General features: G+C 44.5%; 1 protein-coding gene across 1 annotated transcript in view; it reads left to right on the top strand.

The window, feature by feature from the left end:
- The window catches only part of KPNB1 (karyopherin subunit beta 1), a 39,322-nt gene extending 16,866 nt beyond the window's left edge, over positions 1–22,456 (top strand). Inside the window, exons 9-22 of the mRNA XM_040330042.1 lie at positions 668–769; positions 889–1,113; positions 7,211–7,402; positions 7,502–7,632; positions 8,347–8,494; positions 8,584–8,655; positions 10,628–10,772; positions 12,764–12,846; positions 13,486–13,593; positions 13,700–13,843; positions 16,014–16,119; positions 19,135–19,249; positions 20,579–20,740; positions 20,841–22,456. Coding sequence (XP_040185976.1) covers positions 668–769; positions 889–1,113; positions 7,211–7,402; positions 7,502–7,632; positions 8,347–8,494; positions 8,584–8,655; positions 10,628–10,772; positions 12,764–12,846; positions 13,486–13,593; positions 13,700–13,843; positions 16,014–16,119; positions 19,135–19,249; positions 20,579–20,740; position 20,841 — 1,734 coding nt within the window. The 3' untranslated portion in view covers positions 20,842–22,456. The remainder of the gene's footprint in view (positions 1–667; positions 770–888; positions 1,114–7,210; positions 7,403–7,501; positions 7,633–8,346; positions 8,495–8,583; positions 8,656–10,627; positions 10,773–12,763; positions 12,847–13,485; positions 13,594–13,699; positions 13,844–16,013; positions 16,120–19,134; positions 19,250–20,578; positions 20,741–20,840) is intronic.
- The last annotated feature ends 4,062 nt before the right edge of the window (positions 22,457–26,518 follow it).

Here is a 26,518-nt window from a genome sequence, read left to right as displayed (position 1 = left end):
GCTGCTCCCCCCGCCATCCACGCTGAGGGAACCAGGAAGTGAAGCGCTGCGGCTTCACTGCCCGGTTCCCTACGGCGCATGCGCGAGTCGCGCTGCGCCCGCCGATTGGCTCACACGCTGTGTGCTGGGAGCCGAGTGTTCCCAGCACACAACGGGCGACAGACGGGATGTGACGGAATGCCCGTCTTTCGCCCGTATCGTGTGGCCGGAAGTGGGTGCAAATACCTGTCTTTAGACAGGTGTCTGCACCCCCCTCCCCCCTGAAAGGTGTCAAAAGTGACACCGGAGGGGGGGAGGGTTCCGATCAGCGGGACTCCACTTTAGGGTGGAGGACCGCTTTAAGAGCATTGGGCAGAACTGGCGTTTTGACTTTGCTTCTGCCTTGCCGTGGTATGGAGCCTTGTGGGTGCCATCTTTCCCTCACTTGCCTCCGTGCCACTGACTTTTTTTTTTTCCTCCCTTGGTGTGCTTTAGGGTCATTACTGGAAGTCTTCTGCCCTATCCTATGAGGAATGTCGGAGCAAACACTGTGGGTGTCTTATTCCTAAGTCGGCAACCTGACTTTCTAAATGAAATCTAGCCTGGCTGAAATTTCTGTACAGTCTGACCACAAATACATAGTATTGGGTATGAAACCTATTTAGCAGTTCTTCCTTTTTCTTTGCAGGCAGCTGAACAGGGAAGACCTCCAGAACATACAAGCAAATTCTATGCAAAGGGGGCTTTGCAGTACTTGGTCCCTATTTTGACACAGACGTTGACAAAACAGGTTAGTAAAAATGCCATTCTGAAGTTTGAGATGCTTATAGCCAAATTCTTACGCCTTACAGAGCTATCACTTTTTAAAGCATTAGTCCATTTTAACTTCTGATCCTATTTTCCTTTCAGGATGAGAATGATGACGACGATGACTGGAATCCCTGCAAGGCTGCTGGTGTGTGTCTTATGCTACTGGCTACGTGCTGTGAGGATGATATTGTGCCCCATGTACTGCCATTCATCAAAGAGCACATTAAGAACCCAGATTGGCGGTACAGGGATGCTGCAGTTATGGCCTTTGGCTGCATCCTCGAGGGACCTGAAGCCACCCAGTTGAAACCTCTAGTTATCCAGGTAAAACTCTTAAAAATATTGTGCTTAGATTCCATGCTGTGTCTAAGGATGACAAGTTCATGCACCACGCAGAACACACTGTGTTGATTATGACTTTTCTGAAGACATTGGCGCAGTAAATTTACCATATGTTCTGTGTAAATTGTAGTCTATACTAGAAGTAGTTCACCGTTCTTATTTTAAATGGTAGAGATGTTTGTCAGCCCTGACAAATGTATAAAATTTCCAAATATTGGACCTCTGTTGGGAATATCAGTATAGTTCATCTGATGCCAGGAATGGTCAAAGGTGGTCCTATGTATGATGCCACCGCTTCTAATGATTGGTATGCTGCAATATATTTCACACACAGGTTTGTCATAAACTGTCTAGGCTTGTATCTTAAGGTCGTTGAGCACTGACAAAGCTTTTGAGGACATGTCCCCCCTATAATCCTACCCCACTCCAGGGGTCCAGTGTGTTTTTTTTTTTTTTTTTCCCCTCCTGCTTAAAGCGGTTCTCCACCCTAAAGTGGAGTCCCGCTGATCGGAACCCTCCCCCCCTCCGGTGTCACATTTGACACCTTTCAGGGGGGAGGGGGGTGCAGATACCTGTCTAATGTCAGGTATTTGCACCCACTTCCGGCCCGGCATTCACGGGCATTCCGTCACATCCCGTCGCCCCCCGTTGTGTGCTGGGAACACTCGGCTCCCAGCACACAGCGGGAGCCAATCGGCGGGCGCGACTCGCGCATGCGCCGTAGGGAACCGGGCAGTGAAGCCGCAGCGCTTCACTTCCTGGTTCCCTCAGCGTGGATGGCGGGGGGAGCAGCAGAGAGACGAGCGATCGCTCGTGCTCTGCTGCGATCGGCGCTGGACTCCAGGACAGGTAAGTGTCCTAATATTAAAAGTCAGCAGCTGCAGTATTTGTAGCTGCTGGCTTTTAATATTTTTTTCCCATGGCACATCCGCTTTAAGGTGATGGAACTTTTCCCTTCACTCTTATGAATGTATATGAAAAATAACAGCTGCTGTTTAAACTCAAATCAAATCAATCAAAATGATGCTTCCTAACAAATTAGAAATGATTTATCTCTGTACTCACCCCAATAAATCTTGCGCATAATACATAAACATTCAAATAAATTGCTTCAGCAAAGTGTCAATTAGTATATCATAAATGAATTGTGTCCTGTGCTCCAAAGAGTCAAATATAAATCTTCACATAAGTGGGGGTCAGGTGCAGGACTGATACATTAGTAACGTATTACACGCTGAATATGGTATTGCATGTTACCTGGAGATAGAGAGAATATATATATATATAATATATATATATTTCTCATTGCAATACTTTGTCGCACCATACTTGCAAAGCAGTTTTACAAGTGCACCTTTATTGAAAAAATACACCTTTGAATTTTAAAATAAGACGGCAGTAAAGTTAGCCCAATTTATTCTTTTTGTATTGTGAAAGATAATGTTGCGCCAAGTAAACTGATACCAAACATGTCACGCTTTAAAATTGCACGCGCTCGAGCAATGGCAACAAACTTTTTTTTTTTTTTTTTTTTTTCTTTTCACAAGAAAGGCAACAAACTTTTTAGCCTTAAATCTCCGTAGGCGACGTTTAAAAAATTCTACGAGTTGCAGGTTTTGAGTTGGAGGAAGTCTAGAGCTATAATTATTGCTCTCGCTCTACTGATCGCAGCGATATCTCACGTGTGGTTTGAACACAGTTTTCATATGCGGACACTACTCAATCATGCTTTCCTTTCTGCACACAAGTTTGACAGGGAGCGTTTTAAAAAAAAAAAAAACATATTTTACACCTTAAAAAAAAACAACCTATTTTTTATTCCTATTACAAGGAATCAAAACATCCCTTGTAATAGAAAAAAAGCATGACAGGACCTCTAATGTAAGATCTGGAGTCAAAAAGACCTTGGATCTCAAATTTATAGTTTAATGCAATAGTCTCTTTAAGAGCATTGGGCAGAAGTGACGTTTTGACTTTGCTTCTGCCTTGCAGTGGTATGGAGCCTTGTGGGGGCCATCTTTCCCTCACTTGTCTCCGTGCCACTGACGTAAAGGAATCTGTTTTGTCAAAGTGCAAAAGTTCAGGATGGAGTCGGTTCGGTCTGTAGTGGCGGCTCTCCATCAGGGGGATTTTCTGGCGTCCTTGGATATCAAGGACGCGTACCTGCATATCCCCCATATGCGCAAAGCGCCAGAGATTTATGCGCTTTGCGGTCGGGCAGGACCACTTTCTATTTGTGGCCCTCAATTTCGGCCTGGCTTTGGCGCCAAGGGTTTTCACCAAGGTGCTTGCTCCGATTCTGGCCCTGCTGAGGCAGCGTGGGATCGCTACTGTAGGATACCTGGGCGACCTTCTTCACGCTCAGTGGTGGATGTGTCTCACCTGCCAGACCCTCCGGGAATTCGGTTGGCTGCTAAATGTCCAGAAGTCAGTGTTGGTCCCATCTCAGTGTCTGGAATAAAAGAACAAAAACATACAGCGCACAAGGGTTAAGTGAATATCACTTTATAGTCTGTAAAGTATGGAAAAACATATATGCATGAAGAATTGCATATATGTTTTTCCATACTTTACAGACTATAAAGTGATATTCACTTAACCCTTGTGCGCTGTATGTTTTTTTTGCTTTTTGCCCATGTCTCCTTAGTGGTTGACAGCCGCACGGGTTTGTGTTTTAGTGAAACTTCTTAAACCACTCAGAACACTGTGGTTTACCGTTCCTATGGTGTAGCGCTTCATGCGGGTGTTTCTTTGTATTCAGTGTCTGGAATACCTGGGGTTGGTCCTGGATTCCTCGGAGGCGAGAGTTTTCCTTCCCAAGGAGAAACTACAGACACTGCACTCGGCGGTGCAGCGGTTGGCGACCCAGAAGTGGTCGTCGATTCGCTTTTGCATGCGAGTTCTGGGTCTGATGGTGGCCTCCTTCGAGGCAGTTCTTTATGCTCAATTCCACACTTGAGTGTTACAGAGAGAAATTCTGTCACGTTGGGGCAAGCTCCCTTCGTCTCTGGATTACCAAGTCCGGGTGAGTCGCTTGGTGGCTGACATCTCCGGTACTTCGGGCTGGAAAATCCTTTCTACCGTGCCATTGGACCGTGGTCACGACGGATGCAAGTCTCTCTGGCTGGGGGGGTGTTCAGTCAGCCCAGGGGCGCTGGACTCGCTGTGCCTCCAAGTGGTCTCTGAGACTGCAGGGTCCCCCGGTCAGGATCCAGTCGGACAACGCCACGGCTGTGGCGTATGTCAATCATCAAGGGGGCACACAGAGCTCGGCTGCAGCGCAGGAAGTCGCTCACATCCTCCAGTGGACCGTAAAGTACGTTCCGGCTCTGTCGGCCGTGTACATTCCGGGGGTACAGAACTGGCAGGCGGAATACCTAAGTCGCCAAACGCTAGACCAAGGAGAATGGTCGCTACACCCGGATGTGTTTCAGAGTCTGTGTCTGAAATGGGGCACTCCAGACCTGGATCTTCTGGCGTCCCGTCTCAATCGGAAGGTGTCACGGTTCGTGGCCATGTCAAGAGACCCGTGGGTGGACGCGTTGGTGGCGCCGTGGGTCACTATTGCCTAATCTACGCCTTACTTCCTCTGAAGCTTCTTCCTCGTCTGCTGCGCAGAGTGGAAGCCGAGGAGATGCCAACAATCCTGATCGCTCCGGATTGGCCTTGCCATCCCTGGTACGCAGATCTGGTGTGTTTTGGTGGCAGACGTTCCTTGGTGCCTGCCTCTGCGAGAGGATCTTCTGTCGCAGGGTCCTGTCTTTCATCCTGCTTTACAGTCGTTGGCTTTAACGCCGTGGCTATTGAAAGAAAGGTGCAGAGGGATCGAGGCCTGTCGGACTCGGTGATCTCTACCATGCTGCGGGCGCGGAAATCTACTTCACAGAAGATTTACCATCGTACGTGCAAGGCTTACATCTCTGTGTGAGGAGATGAATTGGCACCCCCGTACATAAGTGATGTCCCAGATTCTGCTGTTCTTACAGCGTGGAGTGGATCAGGCTCTTGCCTTAAGTTCGATTAAGGGGCAGATTTCGGCCTTGGCTGTTTTCTTTCAGCGACCCTTGGCGGCGCACTCTCTGGTGCGTACGTTTGTGCAGGGGATTCGACGTGTGGCCACTCCTGTGCCTCCTCCACTGCCTCCCATGGGACTTGAATTTAGTTCTCTCAGTGCTTCAGCAGTCTCCGTTTGAGGACATTGGGGAAATCCCTTTATTGACTTTAACAAAAGGTGTTTTTTCTGGTGGCAATTACATCGGTTAGACTGCTTTCTGAATTGGCGGCCTTGTCTTGCAAAGCCCCTTACTTGGTCATCCACAGTGATAAGGTGGTGGCTGCAGCCGTCTTTCCTTCTTAAGGTTGTTTCGGCCTTTCACATTGAGGACATTTTTCTTCCATCCTTGTGTCCTCGGCCGGCTAACCCAAAAGAGGCCACGTTGCATTCCATGGACGTGGTTCGAGCCCTACTGGTGTACCTGTCTGCTTACGGCTCTGTTTCGGAGGTCGGATTCACTGTTCGTGTCGGTGACTGGTTCTAAAAAGGGTCTGGCGGACTCGTCGGCCACAATTTCTAGGTGGATCAGGCAGGTCGTGCTTCAGGCCTATGTGCTAAAGGGGCGTGCGCCCCCTTCCCGGTTACGGCGCATTCAACCAGGGCAATTGGTGCCTCTTGGGCTTTCCGCCATCAAGCGTCTGTTTTACAGGTGTGTAAGTCGGCGACCTGGTCGTCAGTCCACACCTTCTCAAAGTTTTACAAGGTGGATGTGAGTGCATCTTCGGATGCCTCCTTCGACCGCAAGGTTTTACAGGCGGAAGTTTAAGGTTGAAGTCCTCCGTTAAGGAGCTCTGGTTTGTTTGGGGTGAAGTTGGTTTGCTGTGTTTTCCCACCCCTCGATTTTTGCCACTGCTTGGGGACGTCCCTAAGGTCAATTGCTGCTGTGTCCGTCCATGAACGGAAGAGAAAATAGGATTTTTGTACTCACCGTAAAATCCATTTTTCTGAGTTCATGGACGGACACAGCACCCACCCCTTTTTTGTTTGTACTGCTTGTTTACGAACTGAGGCTGCAGAACTGAGAATGGGGGATGTACCCGGGGGATCTGCCCCCTGGGAGGTACTGCGGGGAGTGTTTTTAACACTTAACATGCTGTTTTTCTGCCTAGTCAATCTCCTAAAAGGGAGGATAATACCCTAAGGTCAATTGCTGCTGTGTCCGTCCATGAACTCAGAGAAATGGATTTTACGGTCAGTACAAAAATCTTATTTTCTTCCCCCTATTGGCTCCTGGAATAGCTGTAATTCCAGGTGTCAACAGGCATCCCCTGCTACATAGTGGGCCATGATTCATTCCCACTGCATGTGTTAGATTGGGAGGTGCATGCTCGGTATCCAGCTGCACCTAACCCCAGAAGACTCCAGATGGCCACTTGGTGCATCAAGAGTGTAGAGTCCTAATACCTGTACAAAGACAAAGTGTGTGTATTCTATCGTGCTTTCACCTAGCAGCAAAAAGGGTGGCTGATTCGAATCCCGTCATCTGCCTGGAGTTTGCATGTTCTCCCTGTGCATGATTGCTCCCACACTCCAAAGACATGCTGGTAGGTTAATCGTAATGTTAGGGACCTTTGGGTTGTAAGCTCCTTGAGGGCAGGGATTGATGTGAATGTAAAATATATGTAAATTGAGAGAATGTATTTCGCACTGGATATTTAAAAAAAACTTTAACTTTCAAGCTTTTGCCATGATCCACCTGATGGTAGCAGCCACATAACCCATGGTCTGTGACTACAAATCCTGTGTCCTCAGCTGTACATTCTATATTATGGAATACAGTAAAGTCAAAAGCTTATTGACTTCTATTTCTAACGTCTCCTGGAAATATTACCTTTATGGTGGTGGCCAACTTGCTTTTCTCGGTAAAGACACCGGTATATTAGTAATGTGCTGTGTACGTTTTGCAAAGAACTTGTCTCTCTTCCTATATAGGCACATGCAGTATTTTGAGGCAATAGGTGATTGTTAGAAAATTCTACTGTTGCAACAGTTACACTAAATCAAATTTTGCTTATTCTTATATAGGCTATGCCCACCCTGATAGAGCTAATGAAAGATCACAGTGTTGTGGTGAGAGACACTACTGCCTGGACTGTTGGCCGGATATGTGAGCTTCTTCCAGAGGCAGCAATCAATGATGTTTACCTCGTTCCTTTACTTCAGTGCCTCATTGAGGGGCTGGGGGCTGAACCCAGGGTGGCTACTAATGTGTGCTGGGTAAGTTACTATAGCTTTTGTTAAAGTTTTAAAGTAAACAATCAAGTCATTACATTTCTGTGTTGGATTGCTAATTGCATTGGTTTGCTTATATTTAAGGCCTTCACCAGTTTGGCTGAAGCTGCTTATGAGGCTGCTGATGTTACGGATGACCAGGAGGAACCAGCCTCCTACTGCTTGTCCAGCTCCTTTGAGGTCATTGTACAGAAATTGCTGGAGACCACTGACAGGTAAGTGGTTTGCCAGGTGTATTGGACTTTGTTTAAATCTGCATTTGACGTGTTTTTTATTTTTATTTATTGCACACTTAAATTGGATGCCTCTAAAAACTGCTTTTATATTTAATAGGGTTGTCCAGATACCGATACTAGTATCGGTATCGGGACCGATACCGAGTATTTGCTGGAGTATTTGCTGGAGTACTCGTACTCACGCAAATGCTCCCGATACCTAAATAGAATACTTTTTTTTGTATTTATCAACATGTTCTATGAAAATTCTTCGAGTTTTTTACTACTGCGTGACAAGCAAATAAAACATTTTTATTCATTTTTACTCATTTTTATTCTTTTATAATGTCTTGAGTTAGAGTTCTTCATAATTCTAAAGAAAATATCCTTAGTCTGTATTGTGGTTTGAAAACTGTCACATGACATTTAAAAAAAGTATCGGTATTCGGTATCGGCGACTACATGAAAGAAAGTATCGGTACTTGTACTCGGTCCTAAAAAAGTGGTATCGGGACAACCCTAATATTTAAATTAACCAATTGTCTTATGATGACCAGTTCATGCACCACACAGAATCCACTGTGTTGATTATGACTTTCTGAAGACAACCTGAGTACTTGATGTGTATAAATGTATTCTCGCTGTAACTAAGTTAAAGATGAAGGCAGGTTTTGGAACTGGTAATTGAGCAGACTGGTTTATTTTTTTTTATAGGCCTGATGGACACCAGAACAACCTACGAAGTGCTGCCTACGAAGCTCTAATGGAAATAGTCAAGAATAGTGCCAAGGACTGCTATCCTGCTGTTCAGAAAACCACACTAGTGATAATGGAGAGACTACAGCAAGTGCTTCAGATGGAGGTAGGAGTGGGAACATCTGCTGTGTGAGACATAACTGCTAAAAAGCCAGAAACATATTTTTATGTATTCCACCTCATTTTCTCTCCTAGTCCCACATACAGAGTACATCAGACAGGATCCAATTCAACGATCTGCAGTCCCTTCTCTGTGCTACACTCCAGGTAAGACTATTCAACTATTCTTTCAATCATTTTAGGTGATTGGATGTCTAAGGATGACAAGTTCATGCACCACGCAGATCACTTGCTGTGTTGATTATGACTGTCTGAAGACGCACTTTTTTTTTTTTTTTTTTTTTTTTTTAACAGCCATTTGGGCCAACCTCCTATTTTTATAGTTGTAAATCACTTGTTGATTGAAATCGCCACCCTTACCCTGTGTTATCTGTCTGAGGGCTGGTATTAATGGACTTATTGACCATAGCCTTATTAAAGCAAACCGGTTTCTCCTAGGTTGGTGGAAAAGCAATACATTTGCTTTTAACCATATTTCTGTAGGCTAAACAACTTGTCGTGTGTGTGTGTGTGTGTGTGTGTGTGTGTTTTTTTTTTTTTTTTTTTTTTGTAACCCCCCATTTATTTTTCTGTGTAGGAGCCTGGAGGAGTTCTGTACACAGTGTATAGAACCCCTCAGATATGTAATTTCCAGCTCGCTTTTTTGGGAGAAAAAAAGTCTGCACTAAATCTGATACCAATCAGATTTTGAGCATTCCTTGCAACCTAAATCTAATTTTGAAAAACATGTCTAAAAGGTTGCAGATCCTGTCGCTTTCCTCATTGGAGCCCCACAGCAGCTGCTAACTATAAGGAAGCGCCACCTAAGTGCAGTATTAAAGACATTCTTTCAATGACACATTGTACAAAACACACTTACAAGAAGGTAAGGAAAGAAGGCTCATGTGTAACATCCTGTAGTCCTAGTCCGGATCCATGGGCTTCTTGGAAGTGAAGATGGCAGATTGTGTGGAGTCTTCAGGCTTGTCCTGGGCCCAATCGGCCTTTGTTTCTCCCTGTCTGACTCTCCTCCCGGAAGTAATCGCGTGACCTGTCACGCTGGAACAGGCCTCATCCTGATTGCCACAGGACAAGCCTGAAGACTCCACACATTCTGCTATCTTCTTTTCTAAGCAGCCCATGGATCCGGGACTAGGATTACAGGATGTTAGATGAGCCTTCTTTCCTTACCTTCTTGCAAGTGTGTTTTTTGTACAAAATGTGTCATTAAAATAAACTTTCATACTGCACTTAGGTGGCGCTTCCTTTCTCTACCCCTCTCTTTACCACAGTCAGCTCTCTGAGGATAGCAGCTGCCATTGAACAGCCACATCACCTGCATTTTTAACCATTGAACTGCCTGTTACTATTTCTAATGGACTAATCACCATACCCCTACTCATACATGCACTTTGTATCTGCACTGACAGTTACCTCTGCTATAGCTGCTAACTATAAAACCACTCCCATAAAGATTCACTTTGAACATGGAAATGGACAAACCCGCCATTTCATGGACAAAAACCCGCCATTTCTTCTGAATAACAAAAGGTAGAAAATGCAAACAGTCTGTTAAAATCCTTGCCATGTACATGGATCATCCAGAGGAGGGTTTTTCAGTGTGTAGGTCCCTTATCCTCACCAAGGTTTTGTGTCGTGGATAGAGCCTTCTAAAGCTCAGAATAAAGTGAATTCCAAGCTTGCGCAATTTTTTCTCATACCTGACAGCTTAAGTAGGGAGAAAATTAAAACTCTAGTGATGCCATCATCCTTCAATTGGCACATGCTCAAAGAAAAAAACTCCAGAGATACTGCCCCACTTCAGGTTCTGGTTCAAACAGGTGCCTTTATTGCCCACCCCTGAACCAAATACAGAAATGTGTAGACAGTTTGAATGGATAATGTGAATGGTGTATTTAAGCGCTGTAATGGAAAATGGAGACTTGCATACAGATCGCGTTTTTTTCCTGAATTATGTCTTTCTGTAAAGCAAAGCAATGTCTGCCAATGTATTAAACCCTAGTATTGCAGTATGATTCCTTCAGTATTTTCCAGTTTCTATTTTGAGTTTGCCTTTATTTTTTTTTCTGTCCCGTCTTTTAATCTTGTACTTTTTTTTATTTATTTTTTTTTCTTCCAGAATGTGCTTCGTAAAGTACAGCCCCAAGATGCACTTCAGATATCTGATGTAGTAATGGCTTCCCTACTACGCATGTTTCAGAGTACGGCCGGTTCAGGAGGGGTACAAGAAGATGCCCTAATGGCAGTGAGCACTCTGGTAGAAGGTAAGCTAGAATTGAGGTTAAAGATGGATATGTGTGTGGGGTGTATTGTATGAGTATTGCTTAACTGTGCTTGGTTTGTGATTCTTGATGCATGTTTTTACTTGGATGGAACTTTTCGTCCGACCATGGGTTGTATGCCACATTATTCTGGTGATTGGACACTGACAAAAGCTTTGCTAGGAATGCTCTTGAATAGCCCTATGCACTGCCTCAGGGCTTACTAGCGGTGTATGGATAGTTTTCCCTTGATGTACATCTTGGTAACCATACCTGGACACAATATAAGCGGGGCTAGCCTGTAATGTTTTCTGTGGTCACTGTATCCTTTGTTCACGGATTACATTGGCACATGGTGCAATGAGTGTAGTTGTACAGTTCTATACAGTCTGGTTGCCATAAAAATGGACCTGGAGACCCCCTTTGAGAGTATGGCTACTGTGATGGGGTGAGGTTTGATTCTTTCCAGGAACCTGCAGCATGGATAAAGTAAGGAATGCGCAGTAGGGTACCAGGCTGTGAAGCCGCAAGGTTTCACTTTCTGATTCACTTTCTGATTCACTTACTGAAGATGCTGGCGCCTCCCACCTGGGAGCCGAGGGACGGGTCCCCTTCGGGTAAGGACATAGCGGGTGCCCTGGACAGGTATGTGTCCTTACCAGAAACTAGGTAGTGCGCCTAATCTGCCACTTCCTGGTCCGGCGTTCTAGTCGCTTCCTCCTCGCCTGGGAAAATGTGAGTCATCATTTCCCAGGAGTCTGTGAGCGGATCACATGTATGTTGCCATAATGAGGAGACCTTATGTCGCCGCCCGTTACAGCAACTTTCTAAATGCCGCTTTGGTTGCCGGTGCACTGTGTAAGAACCTGTTACCCAGCATGCACCTCCATCGCAAATCCTGGAGGAGGTATTGATTGGGCTTCACAGGCCCACAATCATGGCAACAGCCAGAAGAGGATTTACTAAGTTGTGAGTTTAAAATCTATCAACATCCACTAGCAAACCTATAAAATTGTTCTTAAAGTGGTTGTAAACTCTCCTATATCACTTTTCTTCATTCAAAGCATACTGCATCAACTTATAGCTTGGTTTTATTTTCCCTACAGCTGCACCGTTCGTGAGAAAACTACCTCTGTCACCTGCAGTGATGTAATTTGCGCCTTTCTGCTCTGATTCACGGCACACTTGGTGGGCTGTCGAACCTTCGTAAAGGTGCCGTGCCGACGTCGTCAGCACTCGGCGGCATCCATTTTAATCCCACGAGGGTTCTGGCAGTTGCAGGCCATGTAAACATCTGGCCTGGCCAGCAACATGAGAAGTGCAGCACATGCGCGGGAGTACGGCAGGAAGGGCGGAAATGTACCCTGCTCTGAAACAGGATACCAGAAGCCGACATGGCGCAGGGTGCTGTAGTTAGATGATGAAAGTAAGAGATTTACGTAAAACCTGGCATGATTAGGAGAATCGGCATGCCTGTATGCTTTAATGTTTGCTTCAATGAAAAATGTGGATTCGATTTACTTCCTCTTTAATAATGCACTATGCTCGGATACCAGGGAGAAAGTGTGCGGAACTCCGCTTAAGTGTTTTTCACTTGGCGTTGTTGCTTGGTGACATGGTGTAGTGCAACTATCTGGCTGATGCAGTTGAGAACTTTTGTAATCTTCCCTATCAGTGTTAAATGGTTTCACAACCCTCTTACTTTTTTCTGGGTAGCTTAATCTGTTATAGCGAGATGAAAAATAAGACTTTCTGAGTTATCTAGAAGAAAACCTAAATGAGCACCAGTGCAGCCATTACATGTAAGAATTTGTAAGCTACAGTTTGTTCTTGGGTTTAATCCTGCCTTATTTTTTTTTTTTGCATGTGCCAGGCAGGCTCCTTGGCGCCAAGTGTTATACGGTTTTACCATATTCCTGATTGAATCAATTTTGCAATAAATAAACTTTACAGTGTCAATTGTACTGACCCCCCCCCCTTTTTTGTTTTTTTAGTTCTTGGAGCAGAATTTATGAAGTACATGGAGGCATTTAAACCCTTTCTTGCCATTGGCCTCAAGAACTATGCAGAGTATCAGGTAAGATTTTTCTTTTGTGTCTTGCATCTGTTTTTACTCTGCAGCCTTATTGAGGGACAATACCAGAGAAAAATCATTTTTTTCCCACAGCTTTCTGCTGTTCAAAGGATTGGGTTTTAGCCCTGGGTCCATCCGCTGTAAGTTTGAGGGCTCCTATTCCAATCTGTTTGCAGTTCCAATGTAGTGCAAAACATTTATGGGAACTTCTTTGGGGCTGTTTGTGTGGGAAGTTTCCCCCATAAAAAGCTGCTTTTTTGCATGCTCACTCCTGAGCCTTCCTGTGTCTATTGACAGATTGTAGGCCTCAGTCCCAATCCCTCGTCGCTGACTTTGACAGCGGGAGCAGCTCTTGCTGCCTAAGCAAAGCCCGTATGACCAGGAAGTGAGAGAGAAGAGCTGCAGATGTCCATAGCATCGAATTGAATGAGGACTCAGCTAAGTGTAAAGAGGGGTTGCACTACTACCTAAACAGAATGCATAAAGCTAAAAAAGTTTAGTCTTTATAACCACTTTAACACATGTGTGTATATATACTGTATCTTTGTATATATTAGAGATGCCCTATCTGATATTGGGTTTGGGGTTTAATGTGTCTACAGGTAGCGGTTGTTGTATTATACTTGTTCTCTTCATTGCTAGGTGTGCCTGGCTGCTGTTGGGCTTGTAGGAGACCTATGCCGGGCTCTGCAAACAAACATTTTGCCATTTTGCGATGAGGTTATGCAACAGCTTCTGGAGAATCTGGGGGTAAGAAATTGTCTTCACTGTATGGGGTAAAATGCAGTATTTGAAATGTAAGCATATTTACTTCATACCATGTTCACGTTATTAAAGTCAGACTGCTCTCTTTCAGAATGAGAATGTTCACCGCTCTGTAAAGCCACAGATTCTATCTGTGTTTGGAGACGTTGCATTGGCTATTGGAGGGGAGTTTAAAAAGTACCTGGATGTTGTGCTGAATACACTGCAGCAAGCTTCTCAGGCTCAGGTGGACAAGGTAGGCATTTTCTGTGTTGCTGGTAATCTTCTTGAAATGCTAAAATTGGAAACCTTTAAACTTTATTCTAAAAGTGTAGAGTACACTCCAGAAGATGCCAAGTGTGTAGGTTTATATAGCTTGTAGAGGACCCAAGCTTAAAATGCTCAAATATCTAAATGGGCAGAGCCTAAGGAAGGCTTGGTTCCACCTTGCTGTATGGTTCTTCAATATGATGGCATTCTCAACCATCTTGCTTTTAAGTGGCTGGTTTTGTCAAAGCGTAATGTCAGTTGCTAAAGTAGCTTTTTGTATGTTTGCTCATTCAAGAGGTTTTTGGCTCCTAAAACGGTAGAAAGTATAAACGTTCAAGAAAGTTCATGTTGTGGCATAGTCATGTCCAGTCTTTCAACAATCTATAGACTATGTAATCTTGGTTCCCCAGCTACTGAACGTGTGTGATCTATTTTGAAATCCCTGCAAGGTCTGTGTGTACCAGCAGATGTCCAATCTGCTGTGGGTGAGATAGATGGGTGTTGCATGGTGTAAGGCAGCCCTCAATTTCCACTCTCCTGCTAGAATTTGGCGAGTGGATTTAAGCTGGGGGCGAGTGATGACAGGGCTGCATGACCAATGTCCCTTCAATCTGTGCCTACACTTAGAGCCCCGATGCGATTGGTGGCCGAAGAGGAAAGGTGCATGCTGGAAAAAGTAGTCTGGTGAGCCGCGCACAGGCAGAGCAGTACACAGGTGCTCTCCTTACAATTCTCATTAAGCCATGGGACCTAACAGTATGACCTCTCTGAGCCTGCCCCCCCTCCCCCGACCAATGTAGCTGGAGAGCAGGAAGTAATGAGTCGGGTGGAGGATTGCGAAAATTACCACTACGGGTGTCCAAGGTAGGCAGTGCAGCGCTCAGTGAAAGTTGCCCTGATAGAGTGGCAGCCTTCCAGTTTGTGCCGTTTTCTTCTTGTGCTCTATGTAGGTGTCCAGCAGTTCAGCCCAAGCACTGTGAGCAGACTGGTCTCAATGTGTGCTGTGCGGTGTCAATGTGCGCTGTGCTATGGTGTCAACGGCTGTGCAGTTGTGTGGATCTCTGCCAGCCTGAATAAAAGGGGGAAGTGGGGACATGCAAGCATTAAAGCCGCACACACAGGCTCCTGATGAGATGAATAGGAGAGAGGATGGATGGGAGCTGCAGATGAGACAGAGAATGGGGAAGAGATCCAGTTCTAGTGCCCTGTCCCTCTGGTCTGCCCCCAGTGCCCTGTCCCCTGTAATTTTGTTAAAGTTGTTTTTGGTAATATTGTGCAACTTGATTCTGCATAAAACATTTAACAGTCATTCCATGAGATAATCTACGAGGGCGTGTTTAGGGGCGCAATTAGGCGTAGAGCAGTGTATGAATTGGGTGGGGCAACTGGTGGCGAGTAACTCTTGAGGCCTGGCTAGTAGCTCAGGGCTTGAAATTTTGAGCCCTGGTGTAAGGCATAAGGGAAACCAAAGCACTGTTAAATCTGTAGTATGTTTTAGGGCTGCAGCTATTATATTCATAATCGATTAGTTGGCCGATTTTTATTTTGATCGGATAATGGCCTTTAAAAAAAATAGCATTAAAAAAAAAAAAATGGGACAATTTGGGCAGATTGCAAAACAAATTGCCGCAAAAACACATTACATGCTTTTCTGCAACTTCTCCATTGAAGTATATTGAACCAAAAAAAACAAAATGGCACCGTTTTGCATTAAAGTCCTTGCCCTTTCCAAATACGCAGCAGCTGAGAAAAATCATGGATGTGAACGTATCCCATAGGAAAACATGTAAATGAACTGTAGTGCGTTTCTGCAAAAAGCAGGTGTGACCCGACCCAGGCCTGAGATGTTTAGTAACATAATGGGGTTAAAAAACTAAATGAGGCAATTACAAAAAGCAAATCGCTACTGTAAGGGCTTAATTTTTTTTTACTGTGGGACAGTGAAAGTAATATTTACAGTAGAGATTTGCTTTTTTGTATTATAAAGGGCTCATTTTAGTTTTTTTTTTTTTTTAACCCCATTGTTACTGGCCGATAGATTATGAAATAGATTACAATTTTCATAATCTATTTAGTTTCGGCCCTAGTATGTTTGCCCAAACTAAAACAAATTTACATTTGTTTCAAATGTTCTTTATTTTGCTTTTCCACATCAGACAGATTACGACATGGTGGATTACCTAAATGAGCTGCGTGAGGGCTGTCTTGAGGCCTATACTGGAATCATCCAGGGACTCAAAGGAGACCAAGAGAATGTGCACCGTGAGTACAGCCAGAGGTGTCTTGCATTCTTCTGCTCTTCACTATCCTGCATATTCTCTTCCACAATGTTTGTCATCGGTTTCAAAGAACCCTGGAAATATAAAAAGCTTATTTTCAGTACAGTACACAAGCTTGGATATTCATAGACCCTGGGTTATACTCTATCTTCAGGTGACTGACAAAGCTTTTACACACCCTTTGGGCACACTCCTATAACCCTGCCTGTGAGACCTCAGTTTTGTTGCTAGTGTCCTTAAGTGATCTCTAATTCATCTTTGTTTACCTCAAATTCGTCAATCAATGCTTCACTAGTTTCTACTATGACAATGGAAGCAGTGAATCCAAATCGGTATAAACAAGGTTTAATACCATCAGATCTGTGCCTGGACCACTTCAGTTTCTCACTGCCCTTTGGCATATCATGTGTTCACAAAGATCTGATCACTTCTGCTTGCCCTGCTTAGAACTCGGGCATCCAAGTTGCAGGCTATTTAGACAAACTTCTGAATGACTCCCTTTGCTGCTCTCAGAAAATGTCCAAGACAAATTCTCCAGGCCTTCAGCTGGGAGATCAGTTTCAACAAATCTTTTCTCCAGGCTTTCCGTTGCCTGGAATAATTGGGTCTTGTCCTGGACATATTCCAAGCTAAATTTTTCAAGCAGAAAAGAGCTGGTTCTCAAAGGTCACATGCTCAATAATTGAGATCGACGACATCCCACATTGTGATTCTCCAAGAATTCTAGGCATAATGGTGGCTCCTTTTCTCAATTTGCCAATGCTCTTGTCTAGCCAAGTAAAGGATTTCCCAACAGTGGGGGATGTCCTTCCCTATTGCTGGAAATTGTTTACAATAGACGCAAGTCTAACAGTCCAGGGAACATGGTCATTGAAGGGAAGCAAAGCTTCTAATCAACATCTTGGACCTCAAATGAAGTCAGGTTGGCCCTACAGCACTGGACCACTCTTCTGAAGGGCCACCAATTTGGGTGCTGTCAGGCAAAGGCAGGGCAGTGGCCTACATCCATCAAGGGGGTACCCCGGGTTTGGCTGCCTTCAAGTTATCCCATGGACAAACTGTTCAGTGATCTGTGGCTCACCTCCCAGGAGTAGACTAATAGATTTCAGCAGTCATCATGTGGATCCTGGGGAATGGGCTCTTCACGCATCAAGATGTCTTCAATCTGTTATATAAAACATGGAGTCTAGATGTAGCTATCCTAGCCTCCAGATTAAAATAAAAAAAAACTTTTTTTTTGGCTGAACTAAGGATCCTCTAGTGCAGGGGTCCTCAAACTTTGAAACAAAGGGCCATTTTATTGCTCTTCAGACTTTAGGGGCATTGGTGGGAGTAAACCATGCAATAGGCTTGATGGTCAGTGGCATTAACAAAAAATAAAAATAAATTGCATTGTTGGTGTCAGTGCTCCATCATTTGTATCCTTTGAGGTATTGGTGTCAGTTGGAGGAATGGTGCCACCATCATTGGTATCTGTGGGAGAAATGATTGCCCATCAATGCTATCCATGGGAGGAATTGTGCATCAATCATTGGTGTCGGAGGGATAGTGTCCCAGGAGCTGGATAAAAGGCTGCCATTTGGAGACACTTGTTAATCCTTGGTCTCAGATGAGGCTAATTTCCTTCTCCAAGTTAAATCATACCCAAGCTGTGCTTTTACATGCAAATTCCACCCAATCCATGGGAATTTCATGGAGATTTTGTTAGCACCTGTAGCCCAGTTGTGTAATGCTGCCACCTGGCCTCTTCTGTTAAAGTAGAACTATATCCAAAATGAGAGGGAAAACGTTTTGCATAGAGTAAGGGAGGGTTGGAACCTGTCAGTTTTTTTTTTGCCCTCAGTGTAACATTGTGGAGATTTACCTTCCCTTCCTGTCTCGTAGTTAAAATCCTGCAACTTAAGGGAATCGCTTGACGCCAATGTCATCAGAACTATTGAAACCCCCCCTTTTTTATTTTTTCCTTCTTTCAATGCTGATGGTAAAGAAAAAAAATGGTGTGCATAGCAACAAAAACTGACTGGTCCTAATCTATGTCCCCTCTGTCCAAAGTTTTAGTTGTATTTTGAATACATTTTCTGTTTTGCCAGCTGGACATCTTTTTGCTTGTGCAGCTTTTTGTCAGTAAGGCCCCTTTCCCACAGTTGCCTCCGTTTGGCAGGCTCCGCTTGCTCAGCGGGGGATTGAGGTAGCTGACGGGTCCATCTGCTCACTGCAGAGCTGAGAAGACCTGGCCCCGCTCTCCTCTATGGGGAAATCTGGTGAAAATGGACTGCCTGTCTGTTTTTATTCGATCCACCAGACAGGTGGGAAAATAGGACCACTGTCCATCTGGATTTTGTGGACAGGATCGGATAGTGGCAGATGTTGGCAGACATCTCACAGTTGAGAGCTGCCCCTCCAGGGTCCGATCAAGTCCACCTACAAAACTGACAGGCGCACCTGATCGGACAGCCCATTTGAAGTGGGCCTAAGGTTCTTGTCTTCTGACCCTTGTTGGGTCTTTTGGGACAGTTTCGTTTGCCTCATTGTTGCACACCCTTTTTCATTGCTTGGGTCATCCCATGGTATATACATTTTCCTGTGCCCTCTACTGTACAATTAAGGCAGGAGTATTTTGAGCTTGCCTGTAAATTTCATATCTTGGTGTACAGCTGATCCACCCTTCTATTCCTTGGTTTACTCTCCATTGCATGCTTCAGAGCTGGTAGCATAAGGAAGGCACCCAAGGGTCTTGTCTAAGCATTTGGCCAGTAACCTGAAGGTACATGCCTATAACCCATGGTGTATGAATATTGTGCCTGTACTCTAGCCAAGATATGGAATTGGCAAGTCAAACTTTATTTTATTTTTTTTCTTCCCTCACTTTATGCAGTATTGTTACTTCCATGACTTTTGTCCCGACAAATTAATTTTTTTTGCACTTTGAGTAAACTAAACAATTTTTTTTTTTTTTCTTGTGTAACTTTCTTTTTTTTTTTTTTTTTCTCCCTCTAAGCTGATGTGATGCTAGTACAGCCACGTGTGGAGTTTATCCTGTCATTCATCGATCACATCGCTTCAGATGAGGATCACACGGATGGCGTGGTGGCCTGTGGGGCTGGCCTTATTGGGTAAGATTGCTAGCATATAGTGTTTACACTAATGTTCATTGTAGGACACTGTGCTGAATGTTCTTAACCTGTGGCTGTACCACCACCTGCAGGAGGTTTCAAAACTAAAACAGAGGCTGTACTGCTTTTCCAGGATTGTGTGGGGTTATTCACTCTTGCCTGCAGGTTCCCTTTTTAAGCTGTCTGCTTTTACATCCACCTCCAACACTGCTTTGGAGCCTTTAAGACCTTCTTGTGGTTGGTGCTGCAGATTATAGAGGAGTTTGCCTCCACTCTTGTCTGGGACGAGCTGCATAAAGCATTTTTCTCCCCTCGTCCCCTGTTTCTTTCGATTCTGTCCCTAAATGGGCAGGTTTACTTGGATATGATAGTCTTCTCATCTAGGATTCGGCAGTGGATTCTTCTCACTTTGTGTGAAGGCAACCTCTGAATCCTTTTTCTTGGCAAGATACTATGGTGAGCCTCATTTACCCACTTGATCTCCAGATGCCCCCTTCATCAAAGGCCATTTTTTTCTGTGATATGGCGCTGTTACTTTGACAATTACACGGTCGTGTGACACTGTACCCAAATTTGTCCTCAGGTGGGCTTGCACCTGTTGTCTGTATTTGTTTAAAATTGGTTGCTTATGCAGTGACAGATTGGTCCAGGGTTAAACTTTGGGATAGGACTGCAATTAAATGTAACTAAACCTTCCTATACTTTACAAGCTGACATCTTCATTTGATCTGTGGATGCCATGGTGCTGTACATGTGAACAGCTGTACACCAGCCAGTTAATGGCTTGACAATTCAGCTTGAGAGCACAAGCATATGTGATGGTAATCATTTACGGCATTCGATAAATACAATGAGGTTCTGCACTCCCCTTGTGTACATTGTGCTCTTGTAATCAAAGTAAAATCTGCCTGGCAGAACAAAGTGCAAATCTAAGCTACTGAACATAAAACAAAAAAAGATGTATGTATGCATCTTGATTTGTTTATATGCAACCTTTTTCCCCTGGAAGGAGAAAAGCAGCATAAAGTGCTGAATTTTGCAAAGAGTAGATACTTCAGGTGTTCGTAAACTTCTTTGGCCAGAATAAATTGATCTAGCCAACGGAGTGAAAGTCCAAACAGTGTCCAAGTCACTGTAGGCTTTCAACTTGCTGAGTCAATCATCAGCAATGTCACATAAGGGGAGTAAATTATACAATCTACCAGGGAGTTTGACATTTTCTTGATTCCTAGTGGTGGTGGATTTTTCATATGTTGGTGGCAGTAAAGTGAACTGGTTGCTGTGCTTTTAAGACTAAAGCTGTTTTTATGCTCCTTTTTGCCCCAACAGAGATCTATGCACCGCATTTGGCAAGGATGTGGTAAAGTTGGTGGAAACTCGCCCAATGATCCATGACTTGCTAACAGAGGGTAGACGATCAAAGACTAACAAGACAAAAACACTTGCTACCTGGGCCACCAAGGAACTACGAAAGCTAAAAAATCAAGCCTGGTGGGTAGAATTTGTCAGAAACAGTGACATTTGATGTATCGATACTTTGTGCTCCTGTGTATATATAACCAGTTGGTGTATTTTATTTTATTCTTTTTAGACCTTAGCGGCTGGGTAAAGCTGACAACCCACTGGAAATCTCCAACTTTCTTTGAAAAAAAAAATTATATCCCGGAAGCAAGAAGTGTGAGCGGATACTGAATGTTTGAGAGTGAGAGAGTGACTGACTGAGTGAAGCTTCAAACATACCACATGGATAAACGCGACCACAGCAGTGCTGTGAGAAGAGAAAACTTCCTGGGAGAAAGGGGACGAGAGCCCGCCCACCAGCTGAGAGGAGCAAGGGCCTGTGGGTCTTCACTAATTCTATGTCTGCTTGCACCACTGCCTTGTGGCCAGGGCAGAGCAGGAGTGACTGGTCTAACTTTATTTTATAGTTCATTGTTACATCTGGCCTTTTCTTTCTTTTTTTTTTTTTTTTTTTCTTTTTTTTTTTTTCTTCCAATGTCCCTTGCTGTACACAGCAGTGGTCTGTTGCTGCATTGCCTATCTCCTCTAGTGCAGGGGGACCTGAGCGAAAGGAATCTCAGAATGAGTGTGTGTGAGTGCAGAGGTTTAGCAGTGTCTACAATCTGAGCTTCATACAGTTTATTCTGGTTCAGAAGAAAAGATGTTCAGTGTTCCAAAAAAAAGCTTCTGGTATCAGAAGGTGCATTATTTTTTATTTTTCCCAGGTGCACAGGGCAAAAGTGTCTAGATTTCAACATTTAAGGTCTGTTTCTCTAGGTTATTTAATTTTTTTTAACTGTTTCTTTTCCAGAAACTTGCACAACACAGGTGTTTCTGGCAGGGAAGCAGTTAAAGGAAACTCTGGCTAGGACATTTAGTCCAGTAGTAAACATACCGAAGCCTGTAGTGTAAATCTACTTTTGTCGATCTGTGAATCAGGCCAGGAGCAGGGAGGAGTTAGAGTTGGATAATCGGACATCACCCCACAGGTATTGAGCAGAACGAGCAGAACGTTCCCTTTTTTTTTTTTTAAATATGAAATTAAAATCACTGTGGAAAGCACTTAAAAGGTGTCCACTTTCCCTCCGTGCCCGAGGATTTAAAAGCAGCCCTGACCCTAAAATGTGCCAAAGAAGAGAAAAAATTGCTCAGAATGTGAATTGACCCCTTCCTGCAGCCAGGAGGTGCTGTGGTGCAACACTACTACACATATTGTGTTCTCTCTGTGGCTTGTACCAAGCCCCTCTCTTGGCACTGAAATGGTTTAATCGACAATGTTTGAAGTACTTCTTGCCCTACATACATTGGTAACAGATATTTTGATTATTCAAGATGCAGCATTCTAGGTAAACGGAGATTAAAGCCATCTAGGCTTATCTGTTCTCTGTAGATTAGCTGCATTGTATTTTAGTGCAGCAAACAAAATGGCTGTACCTTAGTGTATGGGTGACCCAGGCTTAGGTGAATTAAAACAATTGATGCTATAGCGCGTGCAACTTTTATTTCAGAGACTAATGCGATATTCAATTTCCTGCACTTAAACATAAAGGAAAACTAATTGAAATAGTCAAAGTGAAATGGGAGGAAAAAAGTATATATTATAGATACGGACTGGATGTACGTTGGACCATGGCACTTGTACAAGGTTCTATTTTTTCACTGCAGTTAAACATTAATAAAATGGTGTCAAACATCCCCAACCCTCCATCTTGTGTTCTTGTTTTTGTTATGTGAAAGGAATTTGTCTAAGGTACCCATATTTACCGTCCCCTTGTGTTTGTGTTTTTTTTTTTTTTGTCCAGGTTTTGAATTAGTCATGAAAGACCACTCTGTAACATGCAGTTATGTACCTGTGGTACATGAGCTTGGTGACATTAAGCTTTTCTAAGAATTCAGAACATGTTAAACCAGTTCATTAGTTCTTATTTATAAAAAGAGTCATCTTGTCGCAGCATGTTTGCAGAACTTTAATCAGGGTCTTCATTACAGAGATGTGCACAAACCAGTGCTTCTCTGTGCTGAGATTAAGTGGATTACTGAAAAAATTAACTGCTTTCTTGTTGCACTGGGCCTCCATCTGTAAAAAAAAAAAAAAAAAGTTGTACGCACTTAACTGAGAGCTACCAATCGCATTTCTCTTCTCCCACTGCACGATCTTGGCAAAGCAGAAGATTACATTAATTACAGGCTCTGATGGAAGTATTTTACTTCAGATACTGGGAAAACATGGCCCATTGTGACCAAACAGTTGCTTCCGAAGTTGGCAGAGAAGTGCAATTCTGTTTCCGTTGGCAGGATTGAAAAGGATCGGACAGTTACTTCCTGCCTTTGGCATCCTATGCAATCCTTAAGTTTGAGCTGGATGTGGAGTAGTCAGCCGAGACTGTAAATGGCTCTAAAGCTACTATTGCCTGCTGCTGGTAGTCAAGCTATCCCTGGCCTGACTGAACTACTGTGACTGGTGTCTCCAGAACTACTTGGATTTTTCCCTCAATTTATATCGGAGGTGATGGGGAGAGTGAAGACTTAAGCTGAATTTTTTCCTTCATGCTGTCTTTCTATGCTGTGCCATTTGTAGCTTGCAAGAAGAATAAATGGTGACACAGTGATGGAATTATTTCATGTGTTTTTGTGCCTGTCTATACTTTACTTCTGGTTGTGTGCAAGCTGTTTAGTATCCACTGAAATGACACATTATTGCTACAGTGGAAGCTGCCTGTTCGAAGGCTTTCTTTGCATGCTAATCATATAGTAGAAAATGCATCTTGAATCATAACTGATGGGTTATATGCTGCACCTTCAGGTGATTATGTAACCCCTCGCCAGGTAAGCATTCGTTTTTGCTAGTGTCCTTCGGTGATTGGGTTTGTGGGTAGAGACTAGTGGAGGACTATAAACATTTTGCAGAGTAGAAAAAAAAATCGGCAGCACCAAGACACTTCTGGAAAAGTGCCCTTTGATTCTGAGGCTGTACCTAGACCCCCATGGAAACTAAGGCCTGTAATGTTAATGCACTGGACTTGGCAGGGAGGCAACACACCAGGATTCAGTGGGCATCATGTTACCATTGGGGGGGGGTGTTTACAGGTCCAAGGCACCCTATTCTTGAGGCTCTCCCTTCATTGGGGGAGGAGGATGTGCCTGTCCGGAGGGTGGAGTCCTGCTCTGTGCTGAGAATGTACACTGACCCATTAAACAGATGCTCTGCTTATCACATTGGTCCAGGTTGCAGGTCCTGGTCAGTATGAAGAGCAACTGATTTAAAGGGGGTGTTACAGCGGTGCTGCTCTAATCTCCATAAGAGGCAGGCCTAAATGCATCTGTTAGGAGGTTCATTTTGGCTTGTACTACACATGCCCAGATGCGCTGTAGTCATGAAGTCACAGCCGCAGGTGACATTTTGTAAAGGCAAGTGCAGGAAACTGCACCATCAGCGCGCTGGTGCAGTTTCCCATTGGGAAAGGACATGGTTTAGGTCCAGCTTCCTATGCACACAAACGGCTGGTTTGAAATGCAGGTGTTGCTGTCTACAACACTTTTGCAGTGGCTGCCTTCAGGAGTGCAGGCAGTGGGTCATTATTCAGTTCTTAGTTATGCAAGCGAGTATTTTATAGGTGGGGCCTCAAGCAGAAATTAAAGAATCTAGTTATGGTGGGAGAACCAGTTCATGGTAGTCCCTGGGTTGGTCTTTGTGCAGGTTAAGGTCCCATGGGGGTGGATTTCTCACCAGCTATGAAACCATCTGTCTGGCATATCCCCCCCCCCCCCCTCTTTGTTTGTAGCATTTTCATAGTCATGTCTTGCTTAGGCAAGGGGTGAATCTTTCACACCAATGTCTTCCCTGTGGAGGGAACTTGTAAATTTAAAGAGCTCTGGCAAAAAGGCATGTGGACACCATGCTTCAGTTTCCTTGTCCATTTTAAAGACTCCAAAAACTAGATGTCAAGAGGATTCCCCCCCCCCCCCCCCTCCTCATTCAGATGACTTCTGTAGAAGCTCCCTTAGCCACCATGTCCATTAAAAATTTATGACACTATTTTGGTGCTTGAGGATGTGTGTAGTGCCTCAAGCTGGATCTGCCAATGCCTACAGGCCCTCAAGTGATCAGCATGGATTTTAGAAAGCGGAAGAAACGACCATCTACATTTCCTTTGCATGCATTGGTTGATGCCTTATGACTGGAAGCACCAGTGTAGATTTAATGGCTTTATGCAGCAGCACCTCATTGATGAATTCTTGGAAACGGGTGTAAAACAAGATTTCATTGTGTGGTGCATCAGTATTGCTTGCTCTCCAGAGGGCTGGTTTAATCTATGCCTATATAAATGTTTTCACTCTTCATATTAGAAGCTTGGCTCTGCATTCGATTACTGTTTTACTGTTTTTTTTTTTTTTTTTTTTTTTTTTATTATCTAAAACTTGATCTGTGAAGGGATAACAAGAAAATGACAAGGACTGACGCAAGTCAATGTAGTTGTGACACCCATGGACCCTCTGGGGACACGCCAGCAGTGTAAAATAGATCGGTCATACAAAGGTTCAGAAGTCCATAAAGTGGATGGATGGCAGCAGCTATCAGAGTAGAGCCTGCTCTGTGAAGTAAACACAAGGGATTAACAGGAAGTACCACCTGAGTGTAGTATTAAGACAGAATTTATTGCAAAGGTAAAATACATTTGCAGGATAGAAGTGTAAAAAAAAAAGCTCAGCAGATGTGTGGGGAAGCTGCTTGCATCTGTTCTGTGGACACCACACTTGCCAGAGAACTGCTGCAGATGGAGTAGTGTGGAGTGTCCTATGGCCACTAGGAAAACCTGTATTGAATGCAGGGTGGAAGTGACTACATTGGAGACGGGGGCACGGCTGCAATTAGTAGGCTTTATGCTTGGAGCGTCGGCTCATACTAGCCACCATCAGAACTCTAGTCTCCCTTACATCAGTGCACACACCTTTTTAGGGCGTGTCTGGATGACATCATAAAAGATGCCACGGGAGGTAACAGCACTCTGCTCCCACAATCTGGTAAGGAGCCTCGTCATAGGCAAGTGCCCTCCTTTACCGCCCCCAAGTGGGTTTTTTTTTGTCCGGTGCGGCAGGTAAACACTCCCAGGGCGCCTGCTGAAGGGCAGAAGCACCCCTGGTTCCGCAAGCCCAACAAGCCTGTTTCCGCATGAAGGTCTGCCCCTGCCCATCTCGGGTGGGGGGGCGGCTCGGTGGAGGTCTCTTTCCGATTGGTGGGTGTGCGAAGTTTCCTCGGGGTACAAGATAGTTTCTCTCTTGTCCGCCAAACAGATTTTTTCCCTTACAACCTCCGGCACGTCGGGAGGCCCTGTTTGGGGCTGTTCAGGATCTGCTGGTTGGGGGGGGGGGTGATCGTGCCGGTCCCTTTTACAGGAATGGTTTCAGGGGTTTTACTCCAATCTGTAGTCCCCCCAAGAAGGAATGGTTCCGTCCAATCCTGGATCTCAAGGCCCTCGACTGTTTTGTGAGTGCAAAAGTTCAGGATGGAGTCGGTTCGCTCTGTAGTGGCGGCACTCCATCAAGGGGAATTTTCCAGCGTCCTTGGATATCAAGGACGCGTACCTGCATATCCCCATATGCGCAAAGCACCAGAGATTTCTGCGCTTTGCGGTCGGGGAGGACCACTTTCAATTTGTGGCCTGGCTTCGGCGCCAAGGGTTTTCACCAAGGTGCTCGCTCCGATTCTAGTCCTGCTGAGGCAGCGCGGGAATCGCTATTGTAGGATACCTGGACGACCTTCTCCTGAGA

This window comes from Rana temporaria, chromosome 12 (assembly GCF_905171775.1).
Source record: "Rana temporaria chromosome 12, aRanTem1.1, whole genome shotgun sequence".
NCBI lineage: Eukaryota > Metazoa > Chordata > Amphibia > Anura > Ranidae > Rana > Rana temporaria.
This window is presented reverse-complemented; position numbering and strand designations above follow the sequence as displayed.